General features: G+C 43.5%; 2 protein-coding genes across 9 annotated transcripts in view; one reads left to right on the top strand and one right to left on the bottom strand.

The window, feature by feature from the left end:
* Positions 1-22855, top strand: part of MAFK (MAF bZIP transcription factor K) — a 262438-nt gene that overhangs the window by 51175 nt on the left and 188408 nt on the right. For 4 of the 8 annotated variants that reach the window (XM_085629253.1, XM_085629246.1, XM_085629255.1 and 1 more), the window contains exons 1-2: positions 15946-16066; positions 22240-22380. The exons of 1 other annotated variant lie outside the window; for it this stretch is intronic. In XM_085629253.1, coding sequence (XP_085485379.1) covers positions 22371-22380 — 10 coding nt within the window. In that variant the 5' untranslated portion in view covers positions 15946-16066; positions 22240-22370. Of the gene's footprint in view, positions 1-15934; positions 16067-22239; positions 22381-22855 lie in introns of those variants that run through there. 3 more of the 8 variants (XM_085629251.1, XM_085629256.1, XM_085629248.1) reach the window with 3 other exon arrangements.
* The window catches only part of LOC146796600 (lysosomal alpha-glucosidase-like), an 854317-nt gene that overhangs the window by 812568 nt on the left and 18894 nt on the right, over positions 1-22855 (bottom strand). The gene's annotated exons all lie outside the window — the stretch shown is intronic.

The following is a 22855-nucleotide window of genomic DNA, read 5'->3' as shown; positions in this document are numbered from 1 at the left end:
GCGTAACCTACGCTTGGTGAGTGTCCTCCCCAAATAACCCTCATGTGCGCCACCAATTAATCTACTTCTAAGCTTCTCATGAGGAATTAACCTTACACCACGCATCAAAATGCCATCTTCCACAGAGAGCTCAGAAGAGACTTTGACAAAGGTTTGCAAAGATAGAGGAAGATTCTTCTCCTTAGGCCATCCATTCTTGACAAACTTAATGACCTGGCAAAGCAAAACATCCTTGGACAACTCACTCCTCCACTCATCCTCACTAACAGCACAAATGTCATCCGAGACCAAAGAGGCAATGAAACAATCTACCAAATCATCACCATCATCATCTTGACAGGAATCAACATCAGAGTCAGGAAACCTAGAGAAGTAATCCGCCCTGCCGTTCTTATTACCCGGAAGGTAAGAAACATCAAAATCATACTGAAGCAACTTGGTTGTCAATCTGGCAATTCTAGGAGTGGGTTACCTGTTCTTATCGCCAGACAAGATAGAAAACAAGGGGTGAAGGATCTGTGTGTAGCACAAAATGGTTACTCCAGATGTAAAAATGAAACTTCCTGATGGCCCACCAACAAGCCAACAGTTCCCTCTCAATGACAGAGAAATTCAATTCGGAACCAGGCAACACCCTTGACGCATAACCCAAAGTGTTCTCAGTGCCACTGCTAGTCTGAGTGAGATTAGCACTTAAACACACTCCACTAGCATCAACTGTGATGGTGCACATGAGATTAGGATCAAAAGGTTTGAGAATATTGGGACCAACTAACTGACATTTGATCCATTCAAACACTTCCTGACAGAGGTCATCCCAGACAAATTGGACACTCTTTTTCATCATGTTGGTGAGAGGCTGCATCTTAGAAGCATAATCATGAACAAAACGTGAGTACAACTCACAGAGACCACTAAACGACTTAAGACCCGCTTTATCAGTGGGTGCAAGACTGCCAACGATAGCCTTGATGAGACCAGGTCTAGGCTCCACACCATGTTCCGACACAATATGACGCAAGTACTCCACCCTTTGAACAGAGAAAATACACTTTTCTTTTTTAAGAACACCACCCTTCTTAAGCATGATATCAAAAACGTGATACAACAAATCATTGCGGTCCTCCTTAGATTCACCAAAAATCTAAACATCGTCCTGAAAGACAACAACACCTTTGACCCCTTTAAGCATCTGGCACATAATTCTTTGAAAAACTGCAGCAGCAGAAGCAAGACCCAAAGGCATGCGACAAGATTTAAATGAGCCAATAGGTGACACAAATGCAGTAAGGTGCCTTGAAGATGGAGCTACGGCAACCTGGTGGTAGACTGAAGCTAAATCTAATTTGCTTAACCATTTGGAACCATTAATCAAAGTAAGCATCTCTGAAATGTTGGTAAGAGGATGGGAATCAACCCAAATATTTTTGTTGAGACTGCGTACATCAACACAAACATGAAGATCCCCATTTTTCTTCTTGGCCACAACCAAAGGAGAAAGCCAAAGAAAGGATTCAACTGGTTCAATAATGCCCTTCTGACACATAAAGTTCCTGTTGAAGCGGATCCCTAACACTAAAAGGGACACTACTGTGCATGTGCTTTACAGGAATGGCATCATCCTTAACTTTGATCTAATGCATGAAATCCTTGATCTGACCCAATGCCCCACCAAAAACGGCAGAATAGCGACGGTAAACAACCTCAGAAAGATTGTTAGATGAGTCTATGGAGACCTGTTCCTTAGTACCCAGCCTCAGAACCATCTGGAAAAGACCTTGATGGAACTATCCCAGAATGGACAATCCCTTGATAGCCACATACACCTTGCTATGAATCTTTCTACCTTTAAATTCAAGAACATCCTCAAACTACCCTGCTTGCTCTACCCTGCGTCCTTCATAAGAAACGGGTGCCCTGTCAGGAGGGTCTAAGGAGCGAGAACTCCACACTTCGCTAAAGAGCTTTTGAGTGATCATGGTAATTATTGCACCCAAATCCACCAGAAGACTCACCTTCTTGTCCCCAATACCGATCTCAACATAGGGATCAACACAAGAAGAGGTGTCATCGACTACAACAGCTATCTCACCAACAGCCATAACCAAATCTCTCAGTTCATTCTGAATACAACAGTAGTTGTCAGAATCAACACTCAGCATCCAACACATTAGCGCCAGCATGGGGGTTCTGTTTGACAACCTGGGACGACAACACAGTGCATTTGTCACTTTGACAGACTTAAGCAAAATAACCTGGTTTGCCACATAACCTGCAAATCACGTTTTTATCTGGACACCTGTTAAAAATGGGGGTCTCTAGCTGGCAAGGGCTTGCACCTTTGTCCAAGTAGGGACCCTTCTTCCTAGTCAGGATAAGGGAGTTACACTCCTAAAATAACCCCTGCTCACCCCCTCGATAGCTTGGCACGAGCAATCAGGCTTATCTTAGAGGCAGTGTGTGAAGCATTTGCACCTAATATAGAGTAATACTGTGTAAGCACTACAAAAGGATCCCACATCAGTTTATAAAAACATCCAATATTTTTATATACAACACCAAAAACAGTAACAATCCACAATACAGTACTTAGAAATCTACAGTTATGAAAATACGCATTAAAACAGTTCCTTGATGTCGATAGCTCCGTCAGGGGCTATCACGGCGTCGTGAGCAAACAAATCCAAACAGTTCAGGCTGGTCGTGGCGTCACAGACCAACTATGTTGTTGGGAAGATCTGCAAACAGTACCTGTTAAAGATGCAGGGCGCCGAGGCCCTTGAAGTCACTTGTGTTGCTGGTCGAGCTCCTTTCTGTTGGGATCAGGAGCACTGGCGTCAGCAGGCGTCGGGGCTGCGGTGCGAAGTGCAGCGGTGCGGTGCCCCCAGGTCCCGGTGCGAGCAGTGGCTCGGTGGCCACATCAGATGGCGTCGTCGGTGAGACCAGGGTCGCGGTGGGAGGTGAAGGCGGTGCTAGTCACAGTGCAGGCAGATCACTGTGCAAGCAGAGGCGTCCTCGTTGCTGAAGCGCTGTCGTCGGCTGACGAACGGGAGTCGATGGTGTCAGCGTCGGTATGGCTAAGGCTGCGGTGCAGGATGAGGGTGGTGCATTGTGTAACTTTACGAGCGGTGCCCTCGAACCACGGTGCAAGCAGCGGCGTCGATTTCGGCGTGGAGCTGCCTCGTTGGGGAGGCCAAGGTGTCATCGCGAAGCCAGGCGGTGCGGAGTGCGGTGCCCACAGCTCGCGGTGCGAGCCACAGCTCAGTGGCGGCATCAGCAGGCGTTGTCGGTGAGACCAGGGTCGCAGTGTGGCGTTGCTCTCTGCAGTGCCCAGGCTGCGGTGTGAAGCAAGACGGTACAGAGTGCGGTGCGAGCAGCGGCTCGGTGGCAGTGTCATGTGCCATCAGTACAAGGAGTCAGCAGCGGCGTCGTAGACGTCGTCAAGTTACTTTTCCTCTGTGGCAGCTCAAAACACACAGTCCCCAGTGCTGCAAGCACTACCTCAAGCCCTTGGAGAGACTCACAAATTAGGTTGCAGAAACTCTAGTCCAGGCCTTTCACTGCCCAAGACAGAAGCAGCCACTGCAGGTCAGCCCAGCAAAGCACTCAGCAAAGTGGTCGTTCCTCTTTACAGCTTCACCGGCTCTTCTTCTTGGCAGTCTTCTTGATCCAGATGAGTTCTAAAGTTCAAGGGTCTGGGCCCCAGTATTTGTATCCAAAAATCCTTTGATCCTCTAGGCCCTAGAGGGTGTCTGTGCCCAGCCAGAACCAGTTGTGCCTTCTCTGGTGTGATTTCCCGGCAGGGGGTGGAGGCGGCATTGTCAGAGGCAGCCCAGGCCCTATGAGGTGCAAGGAAATCTCCTCCTTCCTCCATTACAGCCCGGGTCTATTCAGCCCTTTCCTGACCTACCTAGACTATCGGGAGCCACCCTTGCTTCCGAGCCATCTATCGTCCAAAACCCAGACAGGCAATCCACATTCCAGCAGAGGTACACGGGATGACTGAGCAAGAAAATACCTACTTTCTAAAAGTGGCGTTTTCAAACACAGAATGTAAAAATCGCCTTCACTAAAAGATGTATTTTAACATTCTGAGTTCAGGCATACTAAACTCAAATTTCTACCTTGTTCCCTGGGTCAGTTTAGGATTATAAGCGGTTATAATCAAACTGCCCATTCTGGCCTATGATAACAGGTAGCCTTGCAATTGTAAAAAACGAAATGGACGGTAATTCACAATCAGGACATGCCACACACACCAGGGCAAGTCCTACCTTTCACATACACTGCACCCTGCCCACAGGGTTACTTTGGGCCTACCTTAGGGGTGCCTGACATGTATGAAAAGGGAAGGTTAGGGACTGGCCAGTGTGTGCACATGCCAAGTCGAAATGACAGTTACAAACTGCACGCAGACTCTGCAATGGCAGGTTTGAGGTACCTTTTCCGGGCTACTCACGTGGGTGGCACAATCCGTGCTGTAGGCCCACGCGTAGCATTTGGTTCCTAGGCCCTGGCACACTCAGTGCACTTTACTAGGGGACGACAAGAAAACCAAACAGCCAATCATGGAAACACAAATCCATAACATAATTTACCACAGGAGCACTTGCACTTAACCACTGATCAGCAGTGCGAAAAGTGCGCAGAAACACTACGCCAGCAAAAACAGAGTCAAAACCGGGAGGGCAGAAAGCAAAAACTCAGCGGAAACACGCCAAAAGATGCCAAGTCTAACAACACCCCCTACCAGTTTTTAAATGAGGAGGATTACCGCAGCGGAAACACATATTGGCTTGCCTGAAAAAATGAAAACTCAGGACGTTGCCCAACATTATTCTTGACCTCCTTGGATCCAACCGCCCCCACCAGTTCACTGGATTGGCCTTATAATTCTTTCACTGATGCTTTAGAAAGCTCGATGCTTTTTATAGTACGAATAGTTTCCTCAAGAGAAGGGTTACCCAGAGACAACAACTTTTGCTGTATGGTCAGAACACTTGCAGACGTACTGGTCCCTGACTAATTGCTCTGTAAGCGCTTCAAACGGACAGTCAGCACTTACCTTGCGGAGAGCAGAAATAAATGTATCAACATCTTCTCCAGACCTCTGTTCCCTTTTAAAAAATGTGTGCCAAATAACAACCAGACTAGGTTGTACATCAAAACGCAATTCCATTTTTTCACTGCCTCAGCATATTCATCAATGTCATCTTCGTTTTAAGCTTGCACCAAAGGGGGTAAATGTTTGAAAACTGAACATCCTTCGAACCCTAAGGAATGAAGCGGAAGACATTTTTTCCTTTCTGCCCTACAACGAGAAGCGCCAATAGCACTCAAGTAAGTTACAAATGCGTCATACTAGTTTCCATGTTATAGGTGGATTACCAAGTGCTTCAAGAAACGGAGGTGGAGGTAACACAGACTGCATGGTGAAATAAAAAAAATAAAGTAAAATTTAAAAAAAGAACATGTGCAAGGATCCAACAGATCACTGTGTCAAAAACAAAAAGGTAAACAAACCACCACAAAAGAATACAACTAGGGAGGTGTGTGTATCACCGAAGGTATCCCCAGAAAATGACACAAAGTGTGTGTGTCACCGACACTGTGAAAACAAAAGAGCACCCAGTTGGCACACAAGGTGTACGTGCCACCGAAGACACTGTAGAAGGTAATGAAGAAAATGACACACCCGGTGTGCGTGCCACAGATACAATAAAAACAATGTCCACAGAAAGAAGAAACACGGTGTGCTTGTCACTCTACACTCCAAAGGTAGGTAAAAGAATAAGAAGAAGAATTTGAAGAAGAAGAATTTGAAGAAGAAGAAGAAGAAGAAGAAGTTGAAGAAGAAGAAGTATTTGAAGAAGAAGAATTTGAAGAAGAAGAATTTGAAGAAGAAGAAAAAGAATTTGAAGAAGAATTTTTTTTTTTTATTCTTTTTTTTATTCATGCTCGTAGATACATACAGACAAACTGGAGACAGGCAGCATTTAAACAAAACAGGATACAAACAGAAAAAGTATAATTTTTGTTAATCGAGTTCACTAGTCCAGTCATTGAGTGGTCTCCAGATCTAAAGTCCCTTGATTCTTCCTTTTTTCCCTTTTCGCATATAGAGGGCCTTCTCCAAATTAAAAATATGAAGCATACGCATTTTCCATTGTCCAAAAGTAGGTGGTAACGGATCTAGCCATGAGGAGGCAATACATAATCTAAGTATTGACATAGCAATAAATATAAACTCCATGCTATTATCCACTGATGTAGATACACCCAAAAGCATGAGTTGGGGGGTTAGCAAAATATTTCTATTCAGAACATATTGTAAAAATATTGTAACCTCCTGCCTTAAATTATCCATAGCCGGACATGTAGAAAAGATATGGACCAGATCCGCCCCCAGAATATTGCATCTAAAACAATGGATACCCTCCGTACCACCCCATTTAACAATTTTCGAAGGAGTAATATAGAGATCAAAAAAGGTCTTATAGCATTGAGCCCTAAGATTTGCTGTAGTTAATACAGTGTTGGCCAGACCAACAGCTCTTTCCAACCCTGGGTCTGTAATCAAGCCTTTCCTGCCATTTTAGAGAATGTTTCTCGATATCATCAGGAACCCCTTCAAGAAGAGTTTTATAGAGTACGGAGATTGAGGGAGGAGAATCACTGGTGATAGCCTCAAGCAGGGGTATCACCGAATAACCCTTTGCACCACCTCTTTTTTTAGTTATAAAATCGCTCAGTTGTAAAAATTTAAAGAAGTCTCTATTACTGAAATTAAATCTATTTTTAATTATTTCAAATGTAGCTGGTTGATCACCAACCAGCAAATGAGAGATTCTGCAGACCCCCACCTTAATCCATCTCGCTAAACATCCATCAGACAGTGTTGCAGAGATCTGAGCATTATCCAAAAATGGGGTATATCTACTAAACCTGCCCAAACCAAGTTTATTTCTAACATGAGTCCAATTTTTATATGCTGAGATCAATATCTTAAATCGTGTCTTTTTAAAATAACTAGGCTCATATATTTTTAAGAGACATCCTCTGGCATCCTGATCCATTAAAATCTCAAATATGGAAGGAACATCTTTCAAGATCGGGGAAGCGTTTTTATCTGCTCGAAATAAAGGCCAATAATATTTAAATGATGCTGCTAAATACATTCTAATATCGGGTAATCCTAGTCCTTCTCTTTCCACTGGGAGAGATAAAAAACAGTTTGCGCGGCGTATTTTTTTAAAAGACCAAATAAACCTAGCGATCGGGCGGTTGATCTGGCAGAACCAAATATTGTGAATTTCTAGAGGTATTGTGCGAAAAATATATAGAAGCTTTGGAAGGACAATCATTTTGATCAGATTGCATCTCCCTATTATGGATAATCTCAAATTATCCCATCGGACCGTATCCTTCTTAATTCTAGCAATAACAGGGGTGAGATTGACATCAACTATGTCCTTCGTTTGGGCCTTTATTCTAATCCCAAGATATATTGCCTCCTGTACGATTCTTTCATCCATATAGGCCAAATGTTTGTTTAATAAAATCTGAGTTTTACCCCTATTAAGCTTGTACCCAGAGACTCTACCAAATTTTACTGCCAAGGTTTCAACTTCAACGAGCTTGTTAGATAGTTCCGAAGTCACAATTGCGACGTCGTCTGCATATGCCAAGATTTTCGTTGAAAAATCATTCAAAATAAAAGGAGATATGTTCTCCGAGGCTTCCAAGGCCCTAATAAAGGGATCCATATATAGCGCATATAGCAGAGGGGAAGATGGGCAGCCTTGCCTTGTCCCTCTTTCTATAAAAAAGGGTTCGGAGAGACAACCCATAATCTGAACCTGTGCTACTGGTTTATAGTAAAGAGCCTGGATTGCCCTAATAAAGCCTTCTCCTAGATTATTCGCTTCTAAACATTTCCAGAGATAGCACCAGGAGACGCGATCGAACGCCTTTTCAGCATCTAAAAAAGCGACCGCTAAGGGAAGCTTTGTAACATCTGAGGCGTCCAATAATGTAATGAGTCTTCTGATGTGATCCTCAGTCCCCCTTCCCTGGATAAATCCGTGTTGCCATCGAGAAACAAGATGTACCATAACTCTATTAAGACGTGAGGCAAAAATCTTGGAGTATAATTTGGTATCACTGTTTAAAAGAGTGATGGGTCTATAGGAACCCATATTTAACGGTTCCTTCCCCTTCTTTAAAAATACAACAATATTTGCAAGCCCCCAAGACAGCGGTGGGACCGCTCCAGCTTTAACAGAGTTAAAGAGAGCTAAGAGTTCCCTTCGTATCTTCTTAAAGAAGGTTTTATAAAGCTCTAGTGGTAAACCATCTATACCCATAGCTTTGCCGGATGGTAAATCAAATCAAGCATTCTTTAATTCCTGACACGAAATTTCTAAATCAAGATGAGATGCCTCCTCTTCTGTTAATTTTGGTTTGGGAAGAAAAAGAGGGTCACAGACTATATCCAGGGAGGTGTCTGCTGTGTATAAGGCTCTGTAGTAGTCTTTAAATGAATCTCTAATTTCTTTCTCGTCTGAAATTATATCACCATTGATATTTCTAACTTGATGTATATGTCGAGCGGATAACTGTTGCCTGGTTTTAACTGCCAATAAGCGCCCAACCGTCTCACTGTATTCATAGCATTCCTGCTTTCTAGCTAGATAAATACCAGCTTGCTTATTTAAATACAGATCGCTTAAAGCCGATTTAATTACAGAGATTGAATCCAGGGTTCCTGTTAGTTCAGACTTATTTCCCACTTTAGTTATTAGTTCTGTTTCCAGAAGAGAGCGCTTCTGATAATAGTTCTTGACTTGCAGGATATGTTTCTTCTTTTTAAGTGCACCGAAACTAATAGTTTCTCCTCGTATCCAGGCCTTGAATGTGTCCCAGACAATCCCTGGAGATGCAGTACCATTATTAATCCTGAAAAATTCCGCTATTCTATTCTTCATCTAATCTCTGTAATCTTTATCTAAGAGGATGGCCCTTTCGAATGTCCATTTTTTCACTGTATTAACCATACAGTCCCAGGGGATTTGGAGAACCAAGGGATTGGGGTCTGATAATAACCTTGGATATAATTCAATTTTTGCTTCCTTTAATAAAAGGGGGGAAACTAAGAAATAATCCAGCCTGGCAAATTTCTGATGGGGAGCTGAGTAATAAGTAAATCCCAGATCTGAACCTCTTAATTTAGGCCAAGCATCGATAAGCCCCAGATTGGTTATTAAGTCATTAAATGCCTTACGTATTTGTGGTTTGCGTTCTACGGTCACAGTACTATCTGATCTTTTGGCGCCATTGACGTTTAAATCCCCGCATAAAACATAAGGCGCTGGCCATGATGGAAGCTCCATTGCAATACGTCTCAAAACTGAAGGATCATCTAATATAGGAGAATATATTGAGGCTAGAGTAAACACGCTTGATCCACATTTAATGGTCATTAAGGTCCATCTATCCGCAGCCTTTCTATCGCATCTAATACTACTATTTCTAGATAGTACAGCAACACCCTTTGTCCTGCAGTCCTGTGTAGTATGAACAAGTCTTTTAAACCCCAAGCTATCTAATAAATTGCTATCTCTACTAGCTATATGCGTCTCTTGCAGACATAGCAAATCTATATTCAAAAATGTTAAATCTTCTTGAAGCTTTCTTCTTTTATTTTTATCGTTAAGTCCGCAAATATTAATAGAGGCTATACGAATAACCGAACTAGCCATCAATTGGTATCAATTCTCTTGAACAACTATCTGTCGCCAGCTGCACAAAGCTGAAAATACTTGTGTCAATTATCTCAAAAACGAGCGGTTTTTTTTTATTCCCACCCCCCCAACCCCTCCCGATCTCCCCCTCCCCCACTCCCCAGCAACACCACCCATCCCACCCAGCAATGTGGTCACAAGCGAGACCACATTCCCCCGCTGGACCCCCCTCCCCTTCAACGAGGCATTAGGACAAATAGTCCCAAGGATGTGAAGAGCTGAGCTGCCCCGGGCCGTCCCACAGTGATAGAATGAATATATATACTTAGGAATAACATTTAGCAGATTTCAAAGAGATTATTTTATCTTTGCTTAAAGCACAAAGCATACACAACAACACAAGAAGATTGTAGAGATTGTAGAAATAGCTTAGCTGCAGCTTCAGAGGTGAAAAACTTTGTTTGATCCTTACTCACTATCTTAAGTCTAGCAGGATTTAGAAGATACGCTTGAGCGCCTTTATTATTAAAAGGTGTAATAAGCTGACGCAACTTCCATCTAGTTTCAACAGTAACTGGGCAATAATCTGGGCGCACAAAAAACTCAACCCCTTTACCCAGCATTTTTTGATCAGGGCGGGCTAAATCATATAGGGCCTCTCTTGCAAGAAAATTATTAACAGAGATTAAAATGGCTATAGGACGAAGAGAACCCTGTGCTTGTTTTGATTTAGCTCGTTGAGTAAAGGGAGATCTATGGGCGCGCAATATCTCTGAATTCCAGTCCCATTGGGTTAGGGTAGGGAAGGCTTCGGTAAAAAGATCAATAATAAATCGACGGGCGTCAGAGCCTTCCATTCCCTCCGGAATATCAATGACACATAAGTTATTCCTACGCAGACGGTTTTCCAAGTCTGTTAATTTCCAGGCAATGTCATTTTTGGCTGCGCTTAGAGTCTCTGTAGTATTTTTCTGAGCTGCTAGCTCATCTTCTAAGCTGGAGATTCTAGCTTCAGCCTCAGTGAGGCGCGACGTAAACTCAGCACAGGATTTCTCTATGTGCCTCACAGTATTCTGCAGTTTGCGACAGGCCCCCTGAACCCTTTGACTTTCGGCTCTGGTTTCTTCCCTATGTGCTTAAATGCTCTAAAATATATCTGCCAAAGAAACATTTTCGGGGTCGTCTGGCGCATTGATAGCAGTACCGCTTACTTCTTCAAATTGTGGAGTAAATGAGTAGTCCCACTGTAGTTTCTCTGATTCTTCTTCAGGAGTAACCAATGTGGTTGGACTCCTATGGCTATTTTTTTTTCGTACGGTTTGAGGATTTTCAGCATCCAAGTTTTCCTTTTCAACCTCTTGGTACTCTCTTGCCTGGCATCCATTAGATTTAGATTTGGCCGTTGGACTCTCGCAGTCTGATACATCAGATTCATCGTCAGATGAACCAGAAAGAGGAGAAAAATAAATAAATAAATACATAAATAAATTTAAAAAAAAAAAAAAAAAAAAAAAAAGCGCCAGAATCCAGATTCTTAGCACCCTCCTGCTGTAGAGCCTTAGCTGGGTGCTTTAAAGCTATATTACACACATTAGCCACAGGCGCCTGGGTGTTCAAAGGGTTATTTATATCACCAAATAATCCATCTTTTCTATCTTTTTTCCCAACCGGTACATCAGTAATTGCACCATTTCCAGTAACAGATGCTGCTCCTGAAGTTGATTTTTCAATTATGGCTGTATTTATTGGCTGTCAGTCAGTTGGTCATCTACAGCGTGGTGCTCTGGCATTTTCTCAAAGTTTAGAACAGTGCACTGCGAAGGAATACTGAGCCCTGATATGTTATTTTCCGTATTAAGAAGTGAAGGGGTAGCGTTTTTCTTGCCCTTTTTAGTGAAGATCGTAGGGACTAATGGAACAACACGCTTACCCCCTTCAGTCTTCCTCTCCGCCGGGGTTGCAGCCCTTCCCTTGATGTTTCCTCCTCCTCCAAGCGCCGAGCCAACAACAGCTGAATCGCCAGCGGTCCCGCTCTCTGTTGCTCCACGGGCTCTGCCCCGCCCGGCCTTCTGCAGCATCCTGGAGGGTGTTGCCGGTTCACCGCTGCACCGCCAGCGCCACGGCCATCCAGAGAACCAAGCCTGCTTACAGAGTCTTCCTGCCTGCGGACAGTGTTAGAGAGTGTAGAGACAGCCAGAGCATATCGAAGCGCTAAGCGGCAAGTAACAACTAGCATGGCATAGCGTATTGAATCAGATCAGACCATCGTCAATCCGCCATCGTTCCATCACTGGTTAGCCCGGAGCAGAGAACGCAGCTCACACAGCCGCAGCAGCGGCCGCCATCTTGCCCCGAGTGGTCTTGAAGAAGAAAAACAATTTGAAGAAGAAGAATTTGAAGAAGAAGAATTTGAAGAAGAAGAAGAAGAAGACTGTGAGCCGGCCAACCTCAAGATGGCTGCTACGCTCCGTGCTTCCGTACGCCGTGGATTGCCTGGACCACGTGAAGACAAAACCAGGCAGATGGCTATCAGTAGGCCTAAGTCAAAATGGCCGCCACACTGCATGCATAGCGTGTGACGTGGGTTGCATGGACAACACCAGGCAGAAACTGACGGCTCAGCTCGTTCGTCATGAAGGGAAAAAAAAACGTAGATAACAAAAAAATTACTTGCGGCTTAACTGCTACCGGAAAGTCAAAGTAACGAGGAGTACCTTGTAATTCAGCTCTCATGACAATGACGGGAAGCCATTTGTGACAGACAACTCGAAGAACAAGAGAAGATCAACCTTGTCACTAAGCACCAATCCGGTAATTTCACTTGGGTCCTGTAGTCACTGCAACTCGTTGCCATGAATTTTGTAGAGAAAATGCCCACCGGAAACGTAGTTTATTTCTAAAAGTAAGCATTAATGTGGCAGTGACTGCGCAGCAGCCGGTAAACCGCAGCATGAACTAGCCAACAGTGCTCGGATTCAAAAACACAACGTTCAAGATTCTGTTGTGGAATGCCACGAGAAAGAACACACGTGGCGAGCATTCCACAACAGACAGAATACAAAGTAAACCACTACAGAACCATCAGTCTTCTTAGAAAACCATTCTCTACCTCTGGATCTCCTTATAGTCCCGAGTGCCCCTGTCCCCACACCTAGCACAAACTGTTGCCCTAGTACGTCCCAAGGGGCCCGACCTGAACACATCAACAAAAAGAACCCTCAGGTAGGGAAAGGTGGAAACTGAACTGATATTGGTATTCACAAAACAAGCGCTAGTTTTCTGTTTTTTGGGGCCAATGTGAGACTTCGACTGATTGATCACTAGTTTTAGGTCTGTCATAAAAAAGGGAAATTTGGCCAGGAGGGTCTGGAGCACAAATAGGGCCCTGGCTAAAGGCACCACATTGTCAGCATACAAATGAGCTGGTACAGGGTGGGTGCCGACTTGTGGTACATCAATGCAAGGATTAGAAATGTTTCAAGCCCACTGATGTAAAGAGCAAATAAAAAGGGGAGGGAGGGAGAGTACACAGCGATGATAGAACCCTCTTGATGACATGAAGGTTTTTGACGCCTTGTTGTTAGGGCTCCAACAGATGCTAGCCATTACCGCATTTTGCAAGTGCCAAAGGGGAAAAAACAATATTGGTCTCAACCCCTAGATTAGACAGGATGTCCGAAAGTTTAAAGCGACTGATGGTCAAATGGTGAACTCAGGTCCACAAAAGCCAAATATACACTCAACTCTGGCAATTGTGTTTATTACTGTCAAACAGCAATTGCAGTGGTCATTGATATCGCAAATTGTATCATCAGAACTAATTGTTATCACTTTCCTCTTTTTGGTAGTCTTCGAAACTTGAAGTGAAGTCCTTGGATGTCAAACTACTCCATTACTTGATACGACAACATAAAGGACAATCAACGTTCTCACACTAGAAAAGCTTTTAATAATATAACTAACATTCTGCGAGGGAACTATTAATAAGAAATACCAGAAAAATCAGTGGTATTATAGGGAAACCCGTGGTAATTTCCCCATTAACTTGTATTGCAGCAGGAAGGATTTCAAGCAGGTGACGTAACGTCATGTATGATGTAAGAAAAATAACGAGTGCCAAGCTGAAATTGCACACTGGCTCAAGGGTTTTGACTAACTCTGGAAGTATGGCGCTCAGCTGTATGGAATCAAATGTTGATTCGAAAATGATTTCAATACGGTGCCAAAACAGGAAAGGGAAAAAATCCGCACTCGGAGAAGCGTTTGGTACAGAAGGGGCCACTAGACTTCACAGCACACCAGCTGGAGGTTTTCATACCACGAGGTCTCTCGTTCGGTTTTGAACACTCGTGGCCTATTGCATTTTGACCATTTTACCCACATCTATTGATACAATCTGATTCGACTACACTGTTCGTAAATACATTTTCATGCTCTTTTTACTCATTGAAGCCTTACCCAGCCAGGTTGGAATTATCACCGGCAGAGCAATTACATGACTTTCAAACTTCTTATTCATCCCTGAGGAAGTTGCAGGATTATTTCCATAAGCGACAAAAACACGTGTTGGCTGGTTGCCGTTTGCTCTTGTTGAGTAAATCATGAACTATTCAGATGTGGGTATTAACATTGCCAAGATGAAATTGGTGTAAGCCTATTTTCTTGGAAAGTATTTTCCAGACACGGCCAATATATTTATTGCATAACTGGGCAAAAAAGTGAAACTCAGCAAAAACTAGTATGTTTGTTTTTGTAGAAATGTAAAACAGCAAAACAAGGGAATAATAAAGACACAGAAGCAGAATAGCCTTATTGAAAATTAATGACAGATCATATCAGAGAATTCAAGCAGCAGTTTGTAGCCCTTTCAACATGAGCAAAGTGGCCTATGTTTTTAGTCTGAGAATGACGGGCATCGTACTTTTTTTTAGGTCGCGCCTTGGCAGCGCGCATGCACTGCCCTAGGAGGACCTTTAGCCATCGGTCTTCACTTTTCAAGCACTGCACTCGTGCTTGTGGTGGCATCCACCTTGCAGGAGCGAGCAGCGGCGCGCCACAAGCACGAGTGCAGTGCTTGAAAAGTGAAGATTTGTCTCCCAAGCTAGCGCGCGCACCACTCGCAGGCTCACCTCCTGCTCCCCCTCTCGCTCACAACCTCTCCGTTTCACGGCACTGCGCTTCATGAAGTGTGGCCACTCACTCGATCCGCCCTCTCAGTCTCCTTTTTTCTCGCGCACTCTATGCCAATGCTTTTTCTTATTATTATTAATTAAGGTAAAGGAGGGGGGGGGGGGGGGGGGGAGGAACTGATCTCACCAAAACCTTCACCAGTGACTCACTGCAACAATAGGCTTTTACCAAAATAGAAATGGCTGGTACAACCCTGTTCCCCCTGCCAAACCCCCACCCATCCTCCCGCCCCATCAGACTTCTGTCGTCTGAGTTTTTTTTACCCAGGAAGCCCCTAAGGCGTCTACATGGCAGGTCAGTTCACAGCGTTGCTCTCTTCCCCGATCTTCTCTCCCCCCTTCACGATCAGCTCTGCGACATAGACTGCTGTCTGCACCAGGTCTGAGTCTCACGGTTTGTGTTCCTCGACCAGGCTCCTCTCTTCAGAAATACTCCTCTGCCGGTCCTTTGGTCTCGAATCTCCTCTGTTGTTCGGGCAGTGACAACGTTTTCTCCAATGACTCGGGTTTTGAAAGGTCCACGTTCTCTGAATCCACTGTAATTCTTGCTCATGATGCGATGACGTGAGCATGCTTGGCCAAATAGTTTATCATGCCACCCAAAGACAAGTGAATATTTTGTTGATGTCTGTAATTTCAGACAGCTGGTGGAAGGTGCAATTAGGCTATGATGAGAAGGGCTGTCAATCACTGCTCCTAAGGAGGAACAGAGTACTCTTTTAAACAAGCATTGGCATAGCCAATAGGTCTCGTCTTTGGAACCTGCCACGTAACTAAATACTTATAAGGTCTCAAAGGTGAGACCTATTGGCTATGCCAATGCTGGTCTTAAAAAGTTGGGGCTATTGTTCGCTTGTTTGGAAAGGAATCCACAAGAGTGTTAGAGAAGAACGCCCTTCTCTCCGTTCCTCCCACTCTGCACGCAACGGGCACAGCTCCGGCTGTCAATGAGACGGCTGGGCGAGGCAAGTGACGTGGCACTGTGACGCGCCCACTGACGCTAGATGCCGGAAGTTTGGTTATGTGTAATCCTCGCGAACTCGCAAGCGGCGGTTGTAGTTGCTGCGAAGGAGCTAACCGCTCAACTCGTGAACCTATAGTTCTCTCCGAGCGCGCGTGTGCTTGCGGCCGCAGGTGAGTACCTGACTAAAGAGGAGCGTGGGAGGAGAAAACCCGAGCTTGGGAGATGGTGTCTGGGTGGGTGTGAGCGGCGAGAGGTCTCTACCTGCCTGGGACCTGGAGTGCGACTCCTCGATACGTTCTTACGTGTGGCGCAGTTTCTACACTTAACAGAGCTAGTTGGTGGCGGCGGCGTGACGTAATGCCGTCCCGACGCGCATGACGTCATGCGAATCTGTTGTCCTTAGCGAGCGCGTGTTGTTTGGAAACGCTGAGTCATCACTGGCAGGACACGCGTGCCCCTAACTGGAGCCTCACAGCGCACCCCGCCCTCTTGTATTTACAGCGCAGCAGACCAAAGTCTTCTAGAAATAGTAGAGCTAGGAGGAGCAAACACGAGCAGATCCGTATGATACAAACCATAGTGTATTATTGTTTTTCACAACTATGGTTCTGTGGAATAGACAGGAGTAGACTTAAGCAGTAGGATGTATTTGATTGATTACTGCGAAGTAGTAAATCCTGGTTCTACCAGGAAGGATTTACTCTCTTTGAGCTGTCACATTATCGATGTAGGTTTTTCCACTACTTGCTGTAGAAGAGCTTTTGCAGTTCATGTTTGCTGTCAGATAAACGTGCTCCTTTCCTGGCTCAAGTGATGACGCCCTCTGAAACCGTTCAACTCGTTGCAAAACAGCGTGCATTGTCGAGTGATCTTTCCCGACAGATTAGACGTTCATTTGTTTGTCTTTATTAATGTCTGTTTGAGAACAGTAAATTTGAACGTGGTTCATCATGTTTAATTAAAATACTTACGAAGTCGGTAAAAGAAAGATTGTAGAATTCCAAAAAGGTCAGGATAAACTCATTTTGTAAGATAAAAATGTATAAACAGCCATCTTTTTAAGATTTATCATCAATAATAAGAACTGGTGAATCCATTTACGTTAGTTTTAATTGTCTGGTGGTAAACGTTTACATTTAAACTAAAAGTTTACGCTAGCGTCTGTGGCGTCAATCTTTGTAAACACCTAGCGTAGTATGTATTAGCCTATTTTCGACATAGATTGGAACAAATAACGTTATATAAAGAAAGTTGGTATTTTTTTTTTTTAAGTGGCGTGGAGAAAATGGACTGAACGGCAAAGTTCCAATATGTTCCTTGTGTTGAGGCAGTGTTTTAATGCCACTCTACGGCGTGTGATCCTGCTTTCGAGAAAGATTTGTTAAATAAATACTTGCCTCAAGTCTGACACTGGGAAGCAACCAACGGGGAGGGTGGTATAGATACTTTGTTTATTTTTAAACAAGAAAATAAACAGCATGAATGTAGGATTTGGCTCCCTCCCCATCAGGTGCTGCCGACCAGTAACCCTGGGTATTTTACACTGGATGTCCTAAAGTCCTGGTATTCACTGTGCAGAAAACAAGCCTATGTATTTAGGTTTTGTTCTTTAAGCAGCTTCCCCTGTCGTGCCCTTTCATGGCTTAATTGCCGGATCTCTGCACGACAATGGCGAGGAGGTGGGCTCAAAGATAGTCAGTGGGTGTGACGTTATGGCAGAACTCACCGTCCAGGAATGAACAATAGGAAAAAGAAGGGACTAAGCTCCACCCACAACGGGCATTGCTTCGTTTGCATAAACTAAAAAGGGGGGGGGGGGCGGGCAGCAGCAGGTAAAAATAAAGTGGAGATGATAACAGGTAGATGATAGTTGCCATCAGTTTGCGGAAAAATCGGATGTGTGTATGCTTTTTATTTCCCTAATCTGCCTCAGTTAGCTTGAATAATCATTTAGGGATTATGTTCTTTGCTTAGAAATAATCTAACGCAAAGTACATATGCTTGCATTAACTATTTAAACCTTTTATTTCAAGCTGGAATAAATACCTGCCTTTGTTGAGGTTCTACATTTTCTTTTACCAGTCTTTTCTTTAAAATGCCATCAATTCTAGTTCCAAATTAGCCAGCTGGCACTTCTATGAAACAGTACATTATTGTAGGGAAACATGGATGTCGGTGGGGCAGAACTATTGAGATAATGTAAGACGCTAGGGGAGCGGGAGAAGCGTCAAGGGTAGAAACTGGTGTACGAGGAGCAGAACAGGCGATACATAATAGACAGAGGGAAAGAGGAGAGAGGAGAGAGGTGAGGGTATGAAAGAGGTGGGCAAGCCAAATAATTAACATGGAGTGCTGGTCCAGAGCTGAGGCATGGGTCTGGCTTGTATTTTAGAGCCTGTGGACTGGAAAAGCCCTGAAAATATGTGCTGTGTTAATCATACAACAAACAGAACGTAAAATATGCTAGTGTCTCTTCAAAATAAAAAGTCTATTTCTTTAACATGTGGAAGCTTTGACAGAGGGCACGTTATAGCACTGCACTGAGAAGTACTTTTTACAAGTGATAGTTTTGTGCAACTGGTAGTCTGAACTTATGTTTTTTAAAGTGCTTTGAAACTTACAAAAAATAAAGAAAAGAGTTTGTGAAATAAAATATTTACCCAAGATCACATGATTAAAGTGGGGAAGTCGATATTTATCAATGATTTCTGGTTTCACTTTGTACAAATTATCCAGTGAATGAGTTTATATTTGGTTTTCCTTATGTTTAGGCTTTGTTTTTACCTCTTAGTGCGTTTTTCCGCACTTTGGGGAAAAAAAGCAAACTCGACCCACTGATATTGGAGCGCGTTACATAAGCACCAGTTACATTACGCAACGGCACATATGTCATTTGTAGTCACGTATGGATGAAGTGATTTACCCAGAATCACAGGATGTTGAACCAACCTGAGATTACCGTAACGCCATATCTTGGGTAGAGGAAGAGAGGCAGAAGCCAGATAAAAGCTTTGCTCAGTATGGTCTTGAGGTACCAACAGGAAGGACCTCGAGCTGAGAGAGCCGGGCTTTAGGTTAGAGTTTGGCTTGAGCTTTCCATGATTTGCCAATCTCTAGTGTATGATGGGCAGAACCAGTGACAGAAGATGCAAGGTTCAGGAGAGGTGACGGTTAAAGAGTACAGCATCGAAGGAAGAGGTGGATATAGGAGAGTTTATAACAAGCAAGAAAAGACAAAGAGAGGTAGATGTAAAAAGGACAGACCCAACAAGAGAAGCTGCTGGGAGGCGAGAGGTAGATGGAGACGAGAAGTTGATGTTAGAGGGACAGAACCAGCACGAGAAGGGAAGACTTGGCGGAGAGAGGCCAGGGGAACACGCTATACACTTGCCTGATACACCTCCTCCCTTCTTGGTGAGAATCTCATTGGGAAAGGAGCAAACGTATTACCCTAGAAGATACCTTGTTAAAGGAGAGTAAAAAAAAAAAATAAACTAACTATCCAAGACTATGAATCAGTCACTAAGCGTATCATGTTTTTAAAATTTTGACAAGACAGCCACCAAATTAAACCATATTAAGAATCTCTTAACCAGTTTTAACCCCCTCACATACTACACACACACACCCCCCACCTCACACACTCTTGATGCCCTTATATACAATCCTTTCATTATATGGCTAACCAATAAAAAGAGCTCCGCTAAAGTGACCCATTCGTGGGGCCCATATTGCATTGCAAAACCGACCCTACAAGGAGCATGCCTGATGATTAAGCCCCAGGATGTGTGAGGGCACCAAGAAGTAATCACTAGTATTCCTTCTTCTCCATCCTATTTTAACCTTTTTTTCCTGATAGGAACAGTAACTCCTTGCTTTGTTATATTGGTAAATGTGAGGTAACACAAGGCAGCGTAAATAGTTGATTTGTGTTACTCTCTCTCAGGGAGGCATGACATGGGTGTTTTGCGCATCCACCCATGTATTTTGGCACATTCCTAGATTTACCATTAGTGGTAGATCTGGGAATGCATCAAAACCATATGCCTCCCCAAGGGAGGTGTAACGAGGAGAAATAGGCTTATTTTTCCGCTTTCTACGTGTGCTGCATTCTGTCTGCGAGGATTGTTTTTGCGCAGGAAAGTGCCCTTTCCTGCACAAAAATAATCCTTTCTCCAATGCAGGCACCCTTTTACCATGGTGCATGGGTGCTTGCATTAGCGTTAGGAAGCTAAAAGTGTGCCAGCGGTAGTTAAAGGAGAGGAATGTGCTATACACTGTTTCCTGCCCTCTCACGAAACTCAGTGCAGCAAGGTGGCTTACTGTGTTGTGTAAATGTATGGTTGCCTTTATTCATCCAATGCTTTAAAAGAATAAAATGAATGTGACCTTCTGTAATGTAGCTGGTGATCATGTAACGCGCTCCAATACCTTCAGGTCGAGTTCGTGCTATATAAAACTGCAACATAAATAATGGGATCACCCACAAACTATTTTAAGCCTTAGGCCAATTTTGGCTCCGCCTCCAGCGTTTGAAGTGTCAGCCCCATCCATTCCACCATTCCCCTGAAATTCTGGTTTATTTGCGCCCCTGAGCAGCATGAACAGCATACAGAGAAGTAATTTTGTTGAGTTTGTGTATTGGCTCAGTTACACTAGAGAACAGTCTTAACATTTGCTTTGCCAGTCGTGTCAGTTTTTAGGGCTGGGTTTTGACAGCACAGTTGTTGTAACAGACCTATTGCTAATTATATTTTGGTCTGGGTTTTGACAACGCATTTTTCAAACTGACCTATAGCTAACTATATACTTGTTGCGATCTTTGGGTACGCCCCTTTTAACAATTGTCATTCCTCAAATAGACTCTTTCAGCCATTGGCTCAAGACTTCATCTATCACATCTTGGCCAGCCTATAGAAGGACTATTGCTGTTGGTTGTACTTCCACTGAGCTGGATTGAGGGCTACTTTATAACTATAGCCCACTCTTTATGCTCCTGCAGGTTCCCTCTGGAATGTCTCACTCTAATGTGCTAAAAATGCACATGCTAGCATGATACGTGAAGACCTATTAACTTTGCCAATGCTTGGTTTTTTTTTGTTGCCTACATGCAATCTGGTTCCCAAGATTATCTGCTGAACTTTAAGTCCAAGGTTATGAGTTGACTTTTATGACACTTCAGACGCCTAAATAGTAAAGTTAATTATTTGCTTTCCACACAATAGTCTCAAGGTTTGAGAACACCTTTCTCTCCTGAGCACACCCATTTGACAGGATGCACAAAATACAAATGTTTCATTTAACTTTTGCTGATGCAAGTCCATACATTTGATGGTGGAGTATTGCAGGACTTTTCTTCAGAGAACCTGGCAAGTGCTAGTCTAATACTTGTAATTGAAGTAGTCTAATTTTTTTTAATATTTAGGTATTGAAAATAAAACACGATCCAAGAATGTTGACCTCCCAGGTAGATCAAAGAAAAGGTTATGTATAGGTTTGAGATTAAGTGTTGTGAACTTGGTGAGAAAGGGGGTATGGTTCATTCCCTATAAAAGGAAAGGGGAAGGCCCAGAGACAAATGTTCTATGACTCAATAACTGGGTTGCCAAAGATCTCAGAATTGCAGTGTATCAAAAATAAAGTGCGCTGAGTGACAAAAGGAGCATGAATCTTTGAAATGGTATCTGTCTGATACCACTTTTTTAGGGTGTAAAATAAGACACTATGTTTCTAACTTATCTTATGATTTCTGGAACATTTGATAAATAAGAAAGTGGTTTATGTTTCACAATGTACAACTTTTTTTGTACAAAGTCTCAACGAAATGGAAGGGGTCTGTACAAAGTGCATGGCACTACATTTAGATATAAAATAATACATAAAACATACTGCACCATTTCTGACCTCATCGTGTGGCGGTTGCACCACGATTAAAGCCCATCTTAAAACAAGCATTGGCATAGCCAATAGGTCTCGCCTTTGGGACCTTATAAGTGTTTAGCCAAGCAACAGTTGCATAACTAAATGCTTATAAGGTCCCAAAAGCGAGACCTATTGGCTATGCCAAGCGGCCACGAAAGTGATCGCTGTCAAGCATCAAAGCGGCCGTGTGGCCGCGAAAGTAAAAGTAATCGCGGTAAAAGCGGCGCCCGCGCAAATGCACTGTAGCCCTAGGCTGGCCTGGTAGCACTTTTTGGAGCCCTCTCAATAAGTCTCGCCAGACCAGCGCATGCGCTGGGTCAGGCGAGACCTAAAAAGGCACTGTTTTTCAGTCTTTTGCACAAATACTTCATTTTTGTAGTTATGCTACATTAAGACTTTTTTCTTTCTCCTTCTCCTTTAGTTCAAGAGCATGTTCTGCCATTCATCCCTTCTTTCCCTATTCTTGTTCAAATTCAATGGTACCTGATCATTTTCCATTGAGGGTTGGAGCAGGTGCCTTATGGGGACCCAACATGTCTATTACTACATGTGATGTTGGCAGGTACGTAGAAGTGAGGTGTAGCTTAGTAACTTGTATTGATAGCACACAGGAATCGGAGTATTTTTGTTTTTATATGTTCCTACACCTAGAGTTAGATGTCTGTTAATTTTAACATTTTAGGTTTCTAAGTAACTGGTCAAACTCCCATTCTCCTCTCTGCTACAGCAGTGGGAATTTAGTTCCTGTGCAATCTGGGGCTGCAAGCAAATACAAACCAATCATCTACTACTCACTTACTTTACCCTGCATGAAGCTTACAAGCAGTTTTCTGATCCCCTCAAAACACCCTCCCAGGGTACCGGTCCACATTACATTTGATTAAAATGTTTGGGGAAAGTGTGTAAGCCTCAAGTTACTGGTGTAAACCACTTTGTTGTCTTAGATACAATACAGTGGCATTATAATGGTATTTTTTCAGTAGTGTTTAACTCTGCCTTCTGGCACAAATAATTGCATTTTTAGGCTGGGGGTGTTT

Source organism: Triturus cristatus, chromosome 10 (assembly GCF_964204655.1).
Source record: "Triturus cristatus chromosome 10, aTriCri1.1, whole genome shotgun sequence".
In the NCBI taxonomy this organism is placed as follows: Eukaryota; Metazoa; Chordata; class Amphibia; order Caudata; family Salamandridae; genus Triturus; species Triturus cristatus.
The sequence above is the reverse complement of the archived record's forward strand: the minus strand, read 5'-3'. Positions and strand labels throughout refer to the sequence as shown.